At 48.6% G+C, this 12371-nt stretch overlaps 1 protein-coding gene across 4 annotated transcripts in view; it reads left to right on the top strand.

The window, feature by feature from the left end:
* The window catches only part of cdkal1 (CDK5 regulatory subunit associated protein 1-like 1), a 373644-nt gene extending 361903 nt beyond the window's left edge, over positions 1-11741 (top strand). For all 4 annotated transcript variants that reach the window (XM_064308720.1, XM_064308705.1, XM_064308712.1 and 1 more), the window contains one exon: positions 11050-11741. In XM_064308720.1, coding sequence (XP_064164790.1) covers positions 11050-11205 — 156 coding nt within the window. In that variant the 3' untranslated portion in view covers positions 11206-11741. The remainder of the gene's footprint in view (positions 1-11049) is intronic.
* Positions 11742-12371: the final 630 nt, after the last annotated feature.

Raw genomic sequence — 12371 nt, 5'->3', positions numbered from 1 at the left:
GTGTGACATTCCGGAGTGCAATTCTTACGTTTTCTTGCTCTTAAGTTGCGTTATTTGTTTTCGCGCATGTTTTTGAAATTGTTTGCGAAAAATATTAATTACTGCGTGTTTTTTTTTTTTTTTTTTGGTCTCTGCAACAGCAAAACAAACAGCAATTAAATATGAATGGATGGCTAAATTATTTTTGACTGGATAGTGTTTCAGCGTCTCGCCAGGCAGTGTGAAAACGCATTTATTCCGCAAAAACAATAATGTTGTTCCCCTACTTGTGTTTAATTAATCCGTTCGCCAAAGTATTTTAGATTTGTTGAGTGCTGTTCTGACCGTCAGCGCCAGAGTACGCGTTTTTATGCAAATTTCTGGCTCCTTATCAATATTTTTTTCCCCTTAATACACCAGAACACTATCCCAGCTTTCCATAATTTACAAGCGAATTGAGCATAATTTGCCGTGGAGGTCAGCCAGAGTTTCCCCTATTTTCACCTCTGGGAAGGAAACAGCAGCTCGCGCAACGCTCTGTTGTACGCTAGCGACTGTTGTGAGCGCGGGCCAACTCGCTGAAGTCCGGTCGAGAGCCGTCCGGAGAAGAACATACGACTGGATTGTGCAAGAGAACGTTTTAATGCGTATTGTTCCACTTCTGTGCGAGTGGTCTGGCTTCAGAGCCCTGCGAGTTCCATCGCGGCTTTGGCTTAAGCACGCGCGTGTGTCCCGATGATCGTTGCGCCTTCCTGAAGCGGGACAGAAATCAGATTTGTAGGTGCCTGGCGTGTACGATCAAGGGCAAGAGAGGAGCTCGCAGGCGGAACGTTTCTCTTCGTTTCCCTCTGACAGGGCTTTTTAAGTGGCTGGTAATGACCCGATCCGCTCCGGCCTGCGATGCCTTCGCTCCCTAGCCGCAGCCGGCTACGCGCCCTCCCCTCCGCCGCATCAATAATGAATCAGGTTTCCGTAGCGCGCCGCGCGCGCGGCCTGTCTGTGTGTATCGTCCCGAGCTCGGTCTAAATGACGCCGACCCAGGCAGAGCTCCAGAGATTACCGCGGCGGGGGGGCGACAGGGGGGGGCTGAATTCATTTCGCAGAGCCCCGGGAGCCCCCCGGTCACGCACCCCCTCTGGCCCCCTGGCCGCCCGGGGACAGGCCCCCGTCACGCCCCCCCCCCCCCCGTCTGTCACCTGCGGGGAAAGGGCAGGCACACCGGGCCCTGGCCCCGTTACGTCGGGCGGAGGAGGAGGAGGGGGAGGAGGAGGAGGAGGAGGAGGAGGAGGAGAGGATCCCGTGGCCGCTAATTGATTGCGCCTGAAAGGAGCCGTCGGGCGGAAATGTCAGAGACGCAGGGCGGAGGGGGAACGAGACCGGCAGCCTGTCGCCGATCGCCCGGAGGAAGCCCGGAGAGCCGGGCCCAGAGAACGGCGGTGAGATAGTTAGAGGAAGGAGGAGAAGGCGCTTCCTAGTTTCTCCTGTAATGTGACATGCTGTATTGCGCGTACCTGTAATAGGGTCAGGTCGGCTGCTTATCTGGAATTATGTAAATGCTGTTGCATTTATATGTATGTAGAATTTAAAAAAAAAACAAGTATTTCTTAATGGTCAGAGTGAATAGACAGAAGAAGAGTTGTCTGGTACAGTCAAATTCATGGTTCCTTCAGTAAATGCGAGTCGTCCAGGTCGCAAGACAACTGAGCATGTCCACACCATCACACTACCGCCACCATGTTTGACTGTTAGTGTGATGTTCTTACAGTGAAATGCTGTATTTGCTTGACGCCAGACATACTGTAATGGAACCCGTATTGTCCAAAAAGTTCAGCTTTTGATGTGTCCATAGAACATTATCCACGAAGGCTTGGTGAGCATCCAGGTGCTTTTTTGCAAATGTGAGACATACATTGATATTTCTCTTGGTTGGCAGTGGTTACAGCCTTGCTGATCTCCCATGAATAACATTTTTGCCCAGTCTTTTTCTTATTGTGGAGACATGGACACTGACCTTTGCTGAGGCTAGAGCTAGGCTCTCCTGGGAAGATTCACCACTGTTCCAAGTGTTCTCCATTTGGAGATAATGGCTCTCAGTGTAGTTTGAGTCCCAGAGCCTTAGAAATAGCCTAGTAACCCTCTCCAGACTGATATTTCAACAACTTTTTTCTCATCTTGTCTGGAATTTCCTTTGATCATGGCATAGAGTGCTTGAAAAAACTTTGGATGACTACTTCACTCTGGTGGTAAGGTTCAATGTGAGTGAGGTTTAGATTCCACAGGGCTGGCTGCAATGAAGCCTGGCTGTGTTCAATCAGCTGAATCTAATTATAAATTAAATTTGGTTAAGTGGTTGATTGAGTAACTAATGGGGCTTTCTCGCAGGGGTGATATGGGTGTTTGATAACTTTCATTAAATAAATGAAATAATTTTTTAAAATATGTTTTGTGTTTACTTAGTTTCCCTTTGTCTAGTATTACATTTTGAGATAAAGATCTGAATCTTCTGATCTTTAAAGATCTGAAACCATTCAGTGTGGCAAATAATACAATAATAGAGGAAATCAGGAAGAGGGCAAAACTTTGTCACCGCATTTTTTCAAAGCAATCATTAAGGAACTAGACAGCTGGATATTAGAATGTTCTCTAATATCCAACTGGAAGTCATTTTAAATGGCTGACTGTCTCTTTTTCTGAAGCCAGGACTTCGGCGGGTAAATGCCGCGCGGTGCTCGAAACGCAGGCCGTTGCGTAAGCAGCTTCTGTGAAATACTCCGCCGGCTTGTTGTTCCTGAAAGGTTAATGTGCATTAATAAAGCGTAATGTATCCAGTCCGCTGTAATATAAGTGCGGACGGGGGGGAGAACCTCACAGGCCTTTACCTCGACCGTAAAGAGAAGCGCTCTTGTGAAAACTGCCCTTTAAACACAGAGCATGCCTTATTCTCCCTCGCCAGAGCCCTTTATAGTTTTTGTGGGGGGGTACTGTTGCATTTTCCCTGCGTTTTGCGGTTAGAGAACGGAACATAATTCCTGCCGCTGAAATTTTGTAAAGCTGCCGTACTGGCGCAAATACGAGCCCTGCTATGCCGGAGAGCGCCATCGAATTCCCTTCTATGAAATCTTATTAAACACTGAGAAATTCAGTTGAAGGAGATTGAATTTACAAGGGCTCCCAATTGATTGATGCGTTCGTTTCCTGGAGAGAAGGTACTTGATGCATTCGTTCTGGCAGTAATTTCTCATTATTGATGCGAGCAGCACACCAGTTTCTTAATTTTTTATTTTTTTTTGACCCAGATATCTTGTATGAATAAAAAAAGGAGCTGGCCTCCTCTTCCAGATTTAATTCCCTTCGTACCTTGAGCAACATGAAAAATCACCATTTTGCGTGAGGGTACAGTTACATTGTCTTCTGATCTCAGAAAAATTAGCGTTAATCTTAATAATTTCATATGTCTAAACCAAAATGTTTTCCTTAACAAGAAAAGAGTAAGAGAAACCCCTACTACAGAAATCGCCTGTCATTGAGGCCATTTGTACATACAGTATGTACATATGCATGTATAGGTCCACATGCAGATCTTTTTATTCTATGTACAGTATAGCTGCAGTGTGGGTAGCAACAAGCTTTCTGTTATGCTTTCCTCCTGTATTGTGCATTCTTGCCTGTGCATGAGTGAGGCAATGTAGCCTTACTGTTTCCCCCATGTGAATGGTCTTTACTGGCTTTCTTTATACAAAGTGTTTCGTATAATTCTTGACAATAAAAACTAAATCTGTTCAGTGTGTAAACCAATGGCCAGCCTTGTCTCTGTGTGCGTGTGTGCGCGGGCGCGTACACACATGCATGCGTACGCGGTGTGTGTGCTCGTGTCAGAGTCTGTGTTTGTCCGTGTGTGTTTGTTTTTATCACATGTATTTGTGCCTGGGTGTGCGCGCGTGTGTGTTGTTTGTATATGACTCTGTGTGCATATGCATTGTTTGTGTGCGTATGGCTGGGCGCATATGGCTGTGTGTGTGCGCGTGTGCATGTGTGTGTGTGTGTGTGAGTGCACTGGATTTTGTCCTCCCTGGAGGTATAATTCCTCCACGTTGCCAGAATGTTTTTGGCACCCAACTTTTCTCTAAAGTTGCCTTGAACTATATGAAAGGCCCTCTTTCAATAACACAGACATGTATGATATTCATCTGCCATAAGAATCAAGTTTGTCTGTAATTGGTATCTGCAAATGGTTCAGCTTTCTGGTGGTCATAGTCCAGTCGTCAATGAATATTTATTGAAATTCAACACGCTCTGCCACATAGTTGAGCATGTCATCGTACTCGAACACCATGCAGTGGGGAAAATGCTTCAACTATAATACCATCAATTGATTGTTGTGTTGCCAGGTACTCATTATGTCATGACACTCTCATGCAATTATGTTTCCCCTTTGATCAAGGGAAACCATGCGCTGCAGTCCATATGTGCATGTGGTACTATTTTGTGTTCTTTTTCTCTTTTCAAAGGAACGGCCTGCCTGTGAGCTAACTGATGTGTGGATGTGGACGTATTTTCAAAGTACACAGAAAACATGTGTTCTTGTAATATCTGATCCGTAACCCTAAGAAATGTTGAGGTGTGTGTACATTGGATGAACTGCCCGCAATGAGACCGAAACAGGCTTCTATTCTGTACATGAGTGTCTTAAACCAGGGATTGGAAATTCTGGTCTTGGAAGGCCAGTGTGTATGCAGTTATTTTGTTTCCACCAATTACCTTTTTTGCTAGATGAGCTAATTGGCTGTGTATACCAACACTGGTTCACTCGTGGATTAGATGATGGTAAAACTTTTCATATAGGGACACAAGAGCAGTCTTAGGCTGCCATTTTGTGCTTATCAAAAAATGCAGCTAAAATGTCAGATGGTGCAAGTGTAAGGCCTAATTAAGTAATTAAAGCCATAAGTTGGCATGGAAACCAGGAACAGACATGGTCCTCACTGCGCACCTGTGTTCTAAACCTTGCCTAGCACGTTCCATGATGTTCAAATGGCCAGGATTTATGCGCGTGACTCAACGTCCCCTCACCTTTCTGTCAGAAGCGCACCTGGGAATTCATTTAGAAAAACACAAAAAAGACTTCCTGCTCTCGCTGAAACTAAATCAATTTGTTTCCACCCCCCAAACGAAACTACAGTGAAACCGGTATGGCAAGCAAGCAGTGGAACTCTTACCTACTCGAGGATTAACACTGCGTTTGTAAAGCGATTAACACAGCGTATGTACGGGAGAGTGATTAACACTGTGTATGTGCTGATAAACGATTAGCACTGCATATGTGCGGGTTAGCGATTTACACAGTGCATATACGGTAAAGCGATTAACACTGCGCATTTACAGGAGAGTGATTAACACTACGTATGTACGGGAGAGTGATTAACACTGCGCATTTACAGGAGAGTGATTAACACTACGTATGTACGGGTGACCAATTGGCACAGCATATGTGAGGGTGAGAGATTAACACTGCATCTGTATCTGCAATTAACACTATGTACATAAGAGGGATTAACACAGTGTGTGTACAAGAGAGTGATTAACACTTCGTATGTAGGGGAGAATGATTAACACGTCATATGTAAGGGAGAGCGATTAACACTGCGTATGTACGGGAGAGTGATTAACACTGTGTATGTGCTGATAAACGATTAGCACTGCATATGTGCAGGTTAGCGATTTACACAGTGCATATACGGTAAAGCGATTAACACTGCGTATGTACGGGAGAGTGATTAACACTGCGCATTTACAGGAGAGTGATTAACACTACGTATGTACGGGTGACCGATTGGCACAGCATATGTGAGGGTGAGAGATTAACACTGCATCTGTATCTGCAATTAACACTATGTACATAAGAGGGATTAACACAGTGTGTGTACAAGAGAGTGATTAACACTTCGTATGTAGGGGAGAATGATTAACACGTCATATGTAAGGGAGAGCGATTAACACTGCGTATGTAGGGGAGAATGATTAACACGTCATATGTAAGGGAGAGCGATTAACACTGCGTATGCAGGGGAAAGCGATTAACACTGCGTATGTAGGGGAAAGCAATTAACACTGCGTATGTAGGGGAAGCGATTAACACTGCGTATGTATGGGAGAGCGATTAACACGGCATATGTAAGGGAGAGTGATTAACATTGCGTATGTATGGGAGAGCGATTAACACTGCGTATGCAGGAGAGAGTGATTAACACGGGATACGTAAGGGAGAGCGATTAACACTGCGTATGTAGGACAGAGCGATTAACACGGGATATGTAGGAGAGAGCGATTAACACGGGATACGTAAGGGAGAGCGATTAACACTGCGTATGTAGGGGAGAGCGATTAACACGGGATACGTAAGGGAGAGCGATTAACACTGCGTATGTAGGAGAGAGCGATTAACACTGCACGTGTAGGAGAGAGTGATTAACACGGGATACGTAAGGGAGAGCGATTAACACTGCACATGTAGGAGAGAGTGATTAACACGGGATACGTAAGGGAGAGCGATTAACACTGCCCATGTAGGAGAGAGTGGGCTACTGTGCTGTGTGAGGAGCGTAGACCTGGCGTCCTTCAGCGATTAAGCCCTGGTCTGGCGGCTCTGGCGATGGAGCGCGGGGCTCGGCGGGTCCAGATATCGACAGGCCCTGATTTGATTTGAGTGTGCCTCTGTCTCGGGGTTAGCCCACGCCTGAGAGCAGCACAGACAGGGGTCAATGAGGTATCACCCTGCAGTCCCCCCCTCATCCGTCAAGAGCACCTCCGAAAATCCACCCCGTCAGGCGGGGTGCATGCACTGGACCCAGCAGTCTGAGAGCAGCACCAGCCAAACCCGCCCCCGTCAGTCACCATGACCACGCCCCTCCGTCCCCCTCCGTCACCTGGAGTCCACCCCTCAGACAACGTTCCCCGCATCCTTTCTGCTATCTGGACTCCGCCCAAGGACTTTACTCCCTGCCCTGTCAGTCACCCAAACTCCACCCCCTGTGATGCTCTCTTTGGTCCCTGTTCAGGGGAACTTTCGCCCCGCACCCCCAACCCCGATGTAAAATGGAGTTGCCACATACCTTCAGGCCACTCCTACCAGTTTACCAAAACAAATTAATATAATGGCACTCTTGAGTTAAACCAGCAGACACACATTTTCTGCTTTGCCATCAGCATGGCGGCCAGTGCACCCGAGCTGACTGACATTTCCGTATAGGAAGTGCAACACTGTGGAGAAACCTTCTCCTAAATCCCGAGTATTTCTCTCTGCTTTCCCGTGGTTGCGCAATGATGCCTGCTGCTGTCATATTTGATGGAATTTGAGGCACGGCCTCAGACGCCCGACTCCTGCCTCGCCATCAGCAAGCAAGCTCTGGCTCAAAGGACCGAGAGGGATGACCAAATGCCCCGCGACTCGGGGACAGCGGGTTCCAGTCCCAGACTGAGCGCTGCTGCAGTCCCCGAGCCAGGTACTCAGCCTGGGTCCTTTCAGTCCATATCCAGCGGCGGCATTAATGGACGCTGTGTTAAAGTTCACGCTGAGCGGCACTGCTAAGAGAACAAATAAACACGTCCGCTCGGCTGAGTAAAGAAAATGTTTTGAAGTGTCTGTTTTTCACGCAGAAATGGGATTTGCAGGCTTGTGCTCTGACTCTGACTTGGAACGCGGAGCGCGTTGCGTTATGAGCGTTATGCGTTTCCGCCGTTAATTCGCCGAAGCCGGGGCGGCTGTCCCCCCCGCGCTTCGAGCTCCTTTCACTCCGGTAACCGGATGCCGCCCGGCAACAGCGCGGCGTGGGGGAACGGAGAGCAGTTAGTGACATACGGAGTCCCTGCTGCTCTGAGATAGGGGAGCCCGCGTTCACAGGATGTCGTCTGTCCCAAGGGGGTGCAGCCTAGCTCAGCTGGCTTTTCATTCGGGGCTGGGGTAGGTGTGCGTGGGCGGAGACTCTCATCGCCTTTCAAGAGTCGGCTCCTCCCACTTCCCCCTCCCCCGCCCCCCCCGGTTCGCCGCGCTGCGCAGCTGACGCGATCGGACCTCGGCTCGGCTCTGGCGACGCCCGTGGCCGCACGCGTTCTTTTGTGCGGCCGTGAACAAGCGGCCCGGGCGCCTGACGGATGCTTCGGGTAGGATGTCAGGCGGCCGTTGTCTCGCGCCCGAAAGTCAGGATCGTTCCTTTTCGAAAAGCCGCCGAGTCCCTCTGTGACGATTAAGGTGTTCGCGCGTCACGGCAACGGGTCCTCACGCGGGCGAGCGGCGACGCAGAGTGCGTGTCACGACGTGCGTGTGGGGTCTGCGTTGGCGGTGGGCGGGGCTGGCACATTTACATCACGGAATAGTGATTTTGATCAATGTGTATTGTCCCAGTCAAATAAATAAATAAAATCGGCTGCCAGCCACCCGCATCATCAGTTTGTGCCCCTATATCCATTTTCTGACGTTGCTCTCAGTGACTAAAATGGCTGTCTGTTTAGATGTGTTCAAGTAAATGTTTAAATATTACCTCCCCCCCCGCTCCCCTTCCTCACCCCCCAGGCTTATCCCACTCTCTCAGAGTTTTGCATCTTTGTTTCCAGGTTTCCAGGCACAATGAGACAGGCTGCAGCGAGCGGCTTTTGATTTGAGCGATCAAGACAAGTGTTCCCAAACAGACAGTTCTCTCCGACATGCATGGCAGCGAGGGGGGTGTGCGGGGGTGGGGGTGGGGGGGTGTCGGGACCCTCCGAGCTATATCACTTACACCAGACGCAGATGGGTAGAGAGTCTGAAGGGGTGGAGGAGTGGGGGGGGGGGTTGGTGGGAATAAAAGGCGTTAGGCATGAAAGAGCCAGTGTGGCTTAGGGAAGGGAACAAGCTAAAAAAAGAAAGGAAAGGAGGAGAGAGAGAAAAAAAAGAACTCAGGACGAGCGCAACTTGGAAAGGGAGGAATCCGTAAAGTCTTCAAAGTGGCTCAGAGATGAAGGGGAGATCTTTCCATCAGCGCGCGCGCGCACACGCCAGGGCCCCCGAAATTGAAAGTTCCCCGTGGCTATCGAGCGCCATCCATCCATCCATCCATCCATCCATCCGGGTGTCTAAAGGTTGGTTAAACCGGGTCCCTGGCGTCTGGCGGTAACGGCCTTTGATGGTGCGGAGCCCCCCCCCCCCCCCCGTGACGTCCCCGTGGCGGGAAACCGCCGTTCCCTTTGTAAAAACGCGGGAGGCGCTCCGACGGCGGCGGCGTGGCGGCCTGGCGGGCGGGCCGCCTGGCGCGATGCAGGTAATGCAAATGCAGACAAACTGCCGATATCAAAAGACCAAGCCCTGCCATGCGTGTCTGCCTCCCCCCGCAAAGTGGGAAATTGCAATTACCATCATTGCGGCCCTGAAATATTGAACTCATAAAATGGTCATTCAGATTGATCTCCCCTACTTAATGCAAGGGTTTCTCCCCCCTATAAATGAACACATTATGGGGTGGGCTATCTGTTCGGTCCTGTTGAGAGACATCTCTCTATTACTGTCTCCTTTATGAATGAAGCTTTAATGTGCCAACGCATTAGGAGCGACCGGGGCTCCCATTATGGCAATTTCATCCTCGGGAAGACTGCCATATAATGTAGTCTTTAATCTCTGATACTTTCAAACTTTAAATGCGCTCTATCATTTATGTGTCAGCGAAGTAACGATGAGTGATCGCTTGCCCTTTAGCCCTCGGGCGGCCTCCGAACGTCGTCGCTAACTCGCCCCCCCCCCCCCCTTCGCGCGCGATCGCCTCGGAGAACGTCGGCGGGTTTACCGCGGGCGGGGTCGGCGGCACGGGCGGAGGGAGCCGAACGTCGGCGTATTTTACGACCGCGCTTTGCCGTGAGCCCGCGTTAGCCCGAGGGCTTCCTCTCCTGTCCAGCCGTCAAACCTGAGAAGGTGGTCCGAGCTCCCAGCGGACGCCTCACCGGGCAGCGGCAGTGGGGCCCTGGGTGATCTTCCCACATTTTTACCTGGGCTGAGCGTTAGGGACCCCGGAAGCAGGTCGGCCCAGCGGTTCCCGCCACACCTCTGTCTGTTCTTACCCCACTTCCTGATCCCAAGAGCCTTGGACCGCCCAAGTGCTTTCATCATCTCCCGTACCTCCATCTTGGAAACGAGGGTACGAGGTTCTTGCGGTGCCTGGCGGTGTCTGTTATTCGTTTGCAGTTTGCCGCAGTTTGTCACGTTTGGTGACACGGTTTTCTTATTCTTGAGCCAAGGGCCCTCACTTCACTTACCGGTCTGGATGGTTTGTAGAGACCATAACCTTTGTTGTTTATCTGTCAATTTATCATCCTTCTGTCTCTCTATGTTCTTACTGTCCATTTATCTGTATGTCTGTCTGTTTATCTGTTTTATCATCTTTCTTTTTATTTATATGTCCGCCTGCCTGTTCATTTCTGAATAGATATGCGGTCTCTTCTCTCGAATTATTTATGTTTATATGCTAACCTGCAAAACAACATTTGGCCCACAGGCACAATGTCTAATTTTCAGGAACACACTGCATATAACGCCTGTGTGATGTTTTTCCTGCGTTGTTATTATTCAATGTAATTTGCCTAATGTGCTGCAGGTCCAAAATAAAGGTGTTGTTAACAGGTCCTTGCTCTGAGTAACCTGACAGATTGACAGGTTAACAAGAGCAGAAAGGGTATTTTTTAAAGTTTATTTTTAGTTGTATTGGGAAGTAGGAGTGTACACACAGGTTCTCCCTGGTTCTCGTGGTTTCATTCTGGTGCATTGCAGTGAAAAATATTAACTTGAAAAGCTCTGGAGCCGAATTCCTTCATTGCAAGACAGACAACCAGGTCTTCAGGATTTCTTTGAGTAGGTACTGACATTTTACTTGTTTAATCATTTGGCAAATGTCAGGGCACCGCCATTTGGGCAGGTAAGGTCATTCTGTTTGGATATTCCCGCTCGCTAACCAGTGTTGCAGACTGAAGCCAGGGTGTGGCCTCAACCCTGGTTAATTCCAACTGCGATTCGAAGTTTAGTTCTCAGTTTCCGCCATTTTGTCTCCCCTGCAGGAGTTTGGGGCGCCTCTTCAAAATGGCGTGCACGTGGGCCCGCCCCTGAGCACGAGCCAGCCGTGGACACTGGACAGAGAGGCGCTGAAAATGCTGTCCGTGGGACTGATCTTGCTCTCCCTCATCGTGGCGTTCGCCATGGAGAAGCTCCAGTGAGCCCAGGAGCGGGAGAGGCTCATCCTGTCGCTGTGTGAGCGTCAAGGGCCGGAGGAAGACCCTGCCAGAACCAACAAGTCAAGGATCCTTAGGACACTGTTGCAGAGATTTACATCGAACGTGTGATTGTCAAGTATTTATTTTTCAATGGCAATGTTGTAAAGATTAGGGGAATATCTATATTTTGGTAATGAATACACATCTTAATTCCCTCCCCTGCATCAGTCGCACTCCGTATGTTTATTGCAAAGAATGGATACTCTCCCATTCAAAGTTTTAAAATTAGTTTTAAAAGTCACACTATTATCACACTTTTATAGCTGAGATTTACATTGGATTATGTTTCGTTTTTTTTTTTTGGTTGTTTTTTTTTTTCTTCCCTTCCCCCAGCTGTGCTTCGTTTTCGGAACAAGGTGTCTCATTATCTGCCCTGGACAGCAACTGAATTTTATTTTATTTTATTTTATTTTATTTTATTTTTTTTGCTCATGCGCTCAACATAAAGAAACCGTAATAAACCAAACTGCAGCAATCTTTATCTTCTCCTGGGTGATATTTGTGGAATGCTCTTCGTGCGGTGTATGGATTTTGCCTCTGATTGGAAGTGCGCTGTGTGTGCCTCGCGCCTCATTTTGTCCGTACGGGAGCGGGTCCTCTGAGTGAATAATTTATGTGCCAATCTGCGTGGTGCCGTGTGTCAGGGTGTTGATATATACACCTGGATATACGTTCTGGTGGGGGGGCGTATGCCTGGTTATGTTTTCTAGCATATTAAGTTTCATGGAAACGGCATACCTGCGTCGACGGAATGTGCGGCATCCACCATTGTTTTTTTATTCCTGGTCGTTCCGAGACCCCTACGAGATGACAACCCCAGTTAATTCAATTTTCTTTACATTCCTGTCTCCGGTGCCGTGTGAAGGAGATGCTTTTCCTGTGAAGGAACGGTGTGTATTTTGTTTCACGCGAGGCCCGAGTTATTCCTCTGTTACCCTCCCTGTTTTTTTTCCCTGGCATGCTTAAAAGAAGAGAAGTGTGCTGGTGTCGGTGGTGGAAATATTCGAACGGGACATATTTTGTGAGCACGACTTCAAGTGAAATGACTCTCGGGGAGTGTCGTTGTTTACATATTCACGTTCGCGTTTTTGCATTCAGCGTGTGCTCCA

Source organism: Anguilla rostrata, chromosome 1, assembly GCF_018555375.3.
Source record: "Anguilla rostrata isolate EN2019 chromosome 1, ASM1855537v3, whole genome shotgun sequence".
Lineage (NCBI taxonomy): Eukaryota > Metazoa > Chordata > Actinopteri > Anguilliformes > Anguillidae > Anguilla > Anguilla rostrata.
Note: the sequence above shows the minus strand (reverse complement) of the source record. Positions and strands in the feature narration are given on the sequence as shown.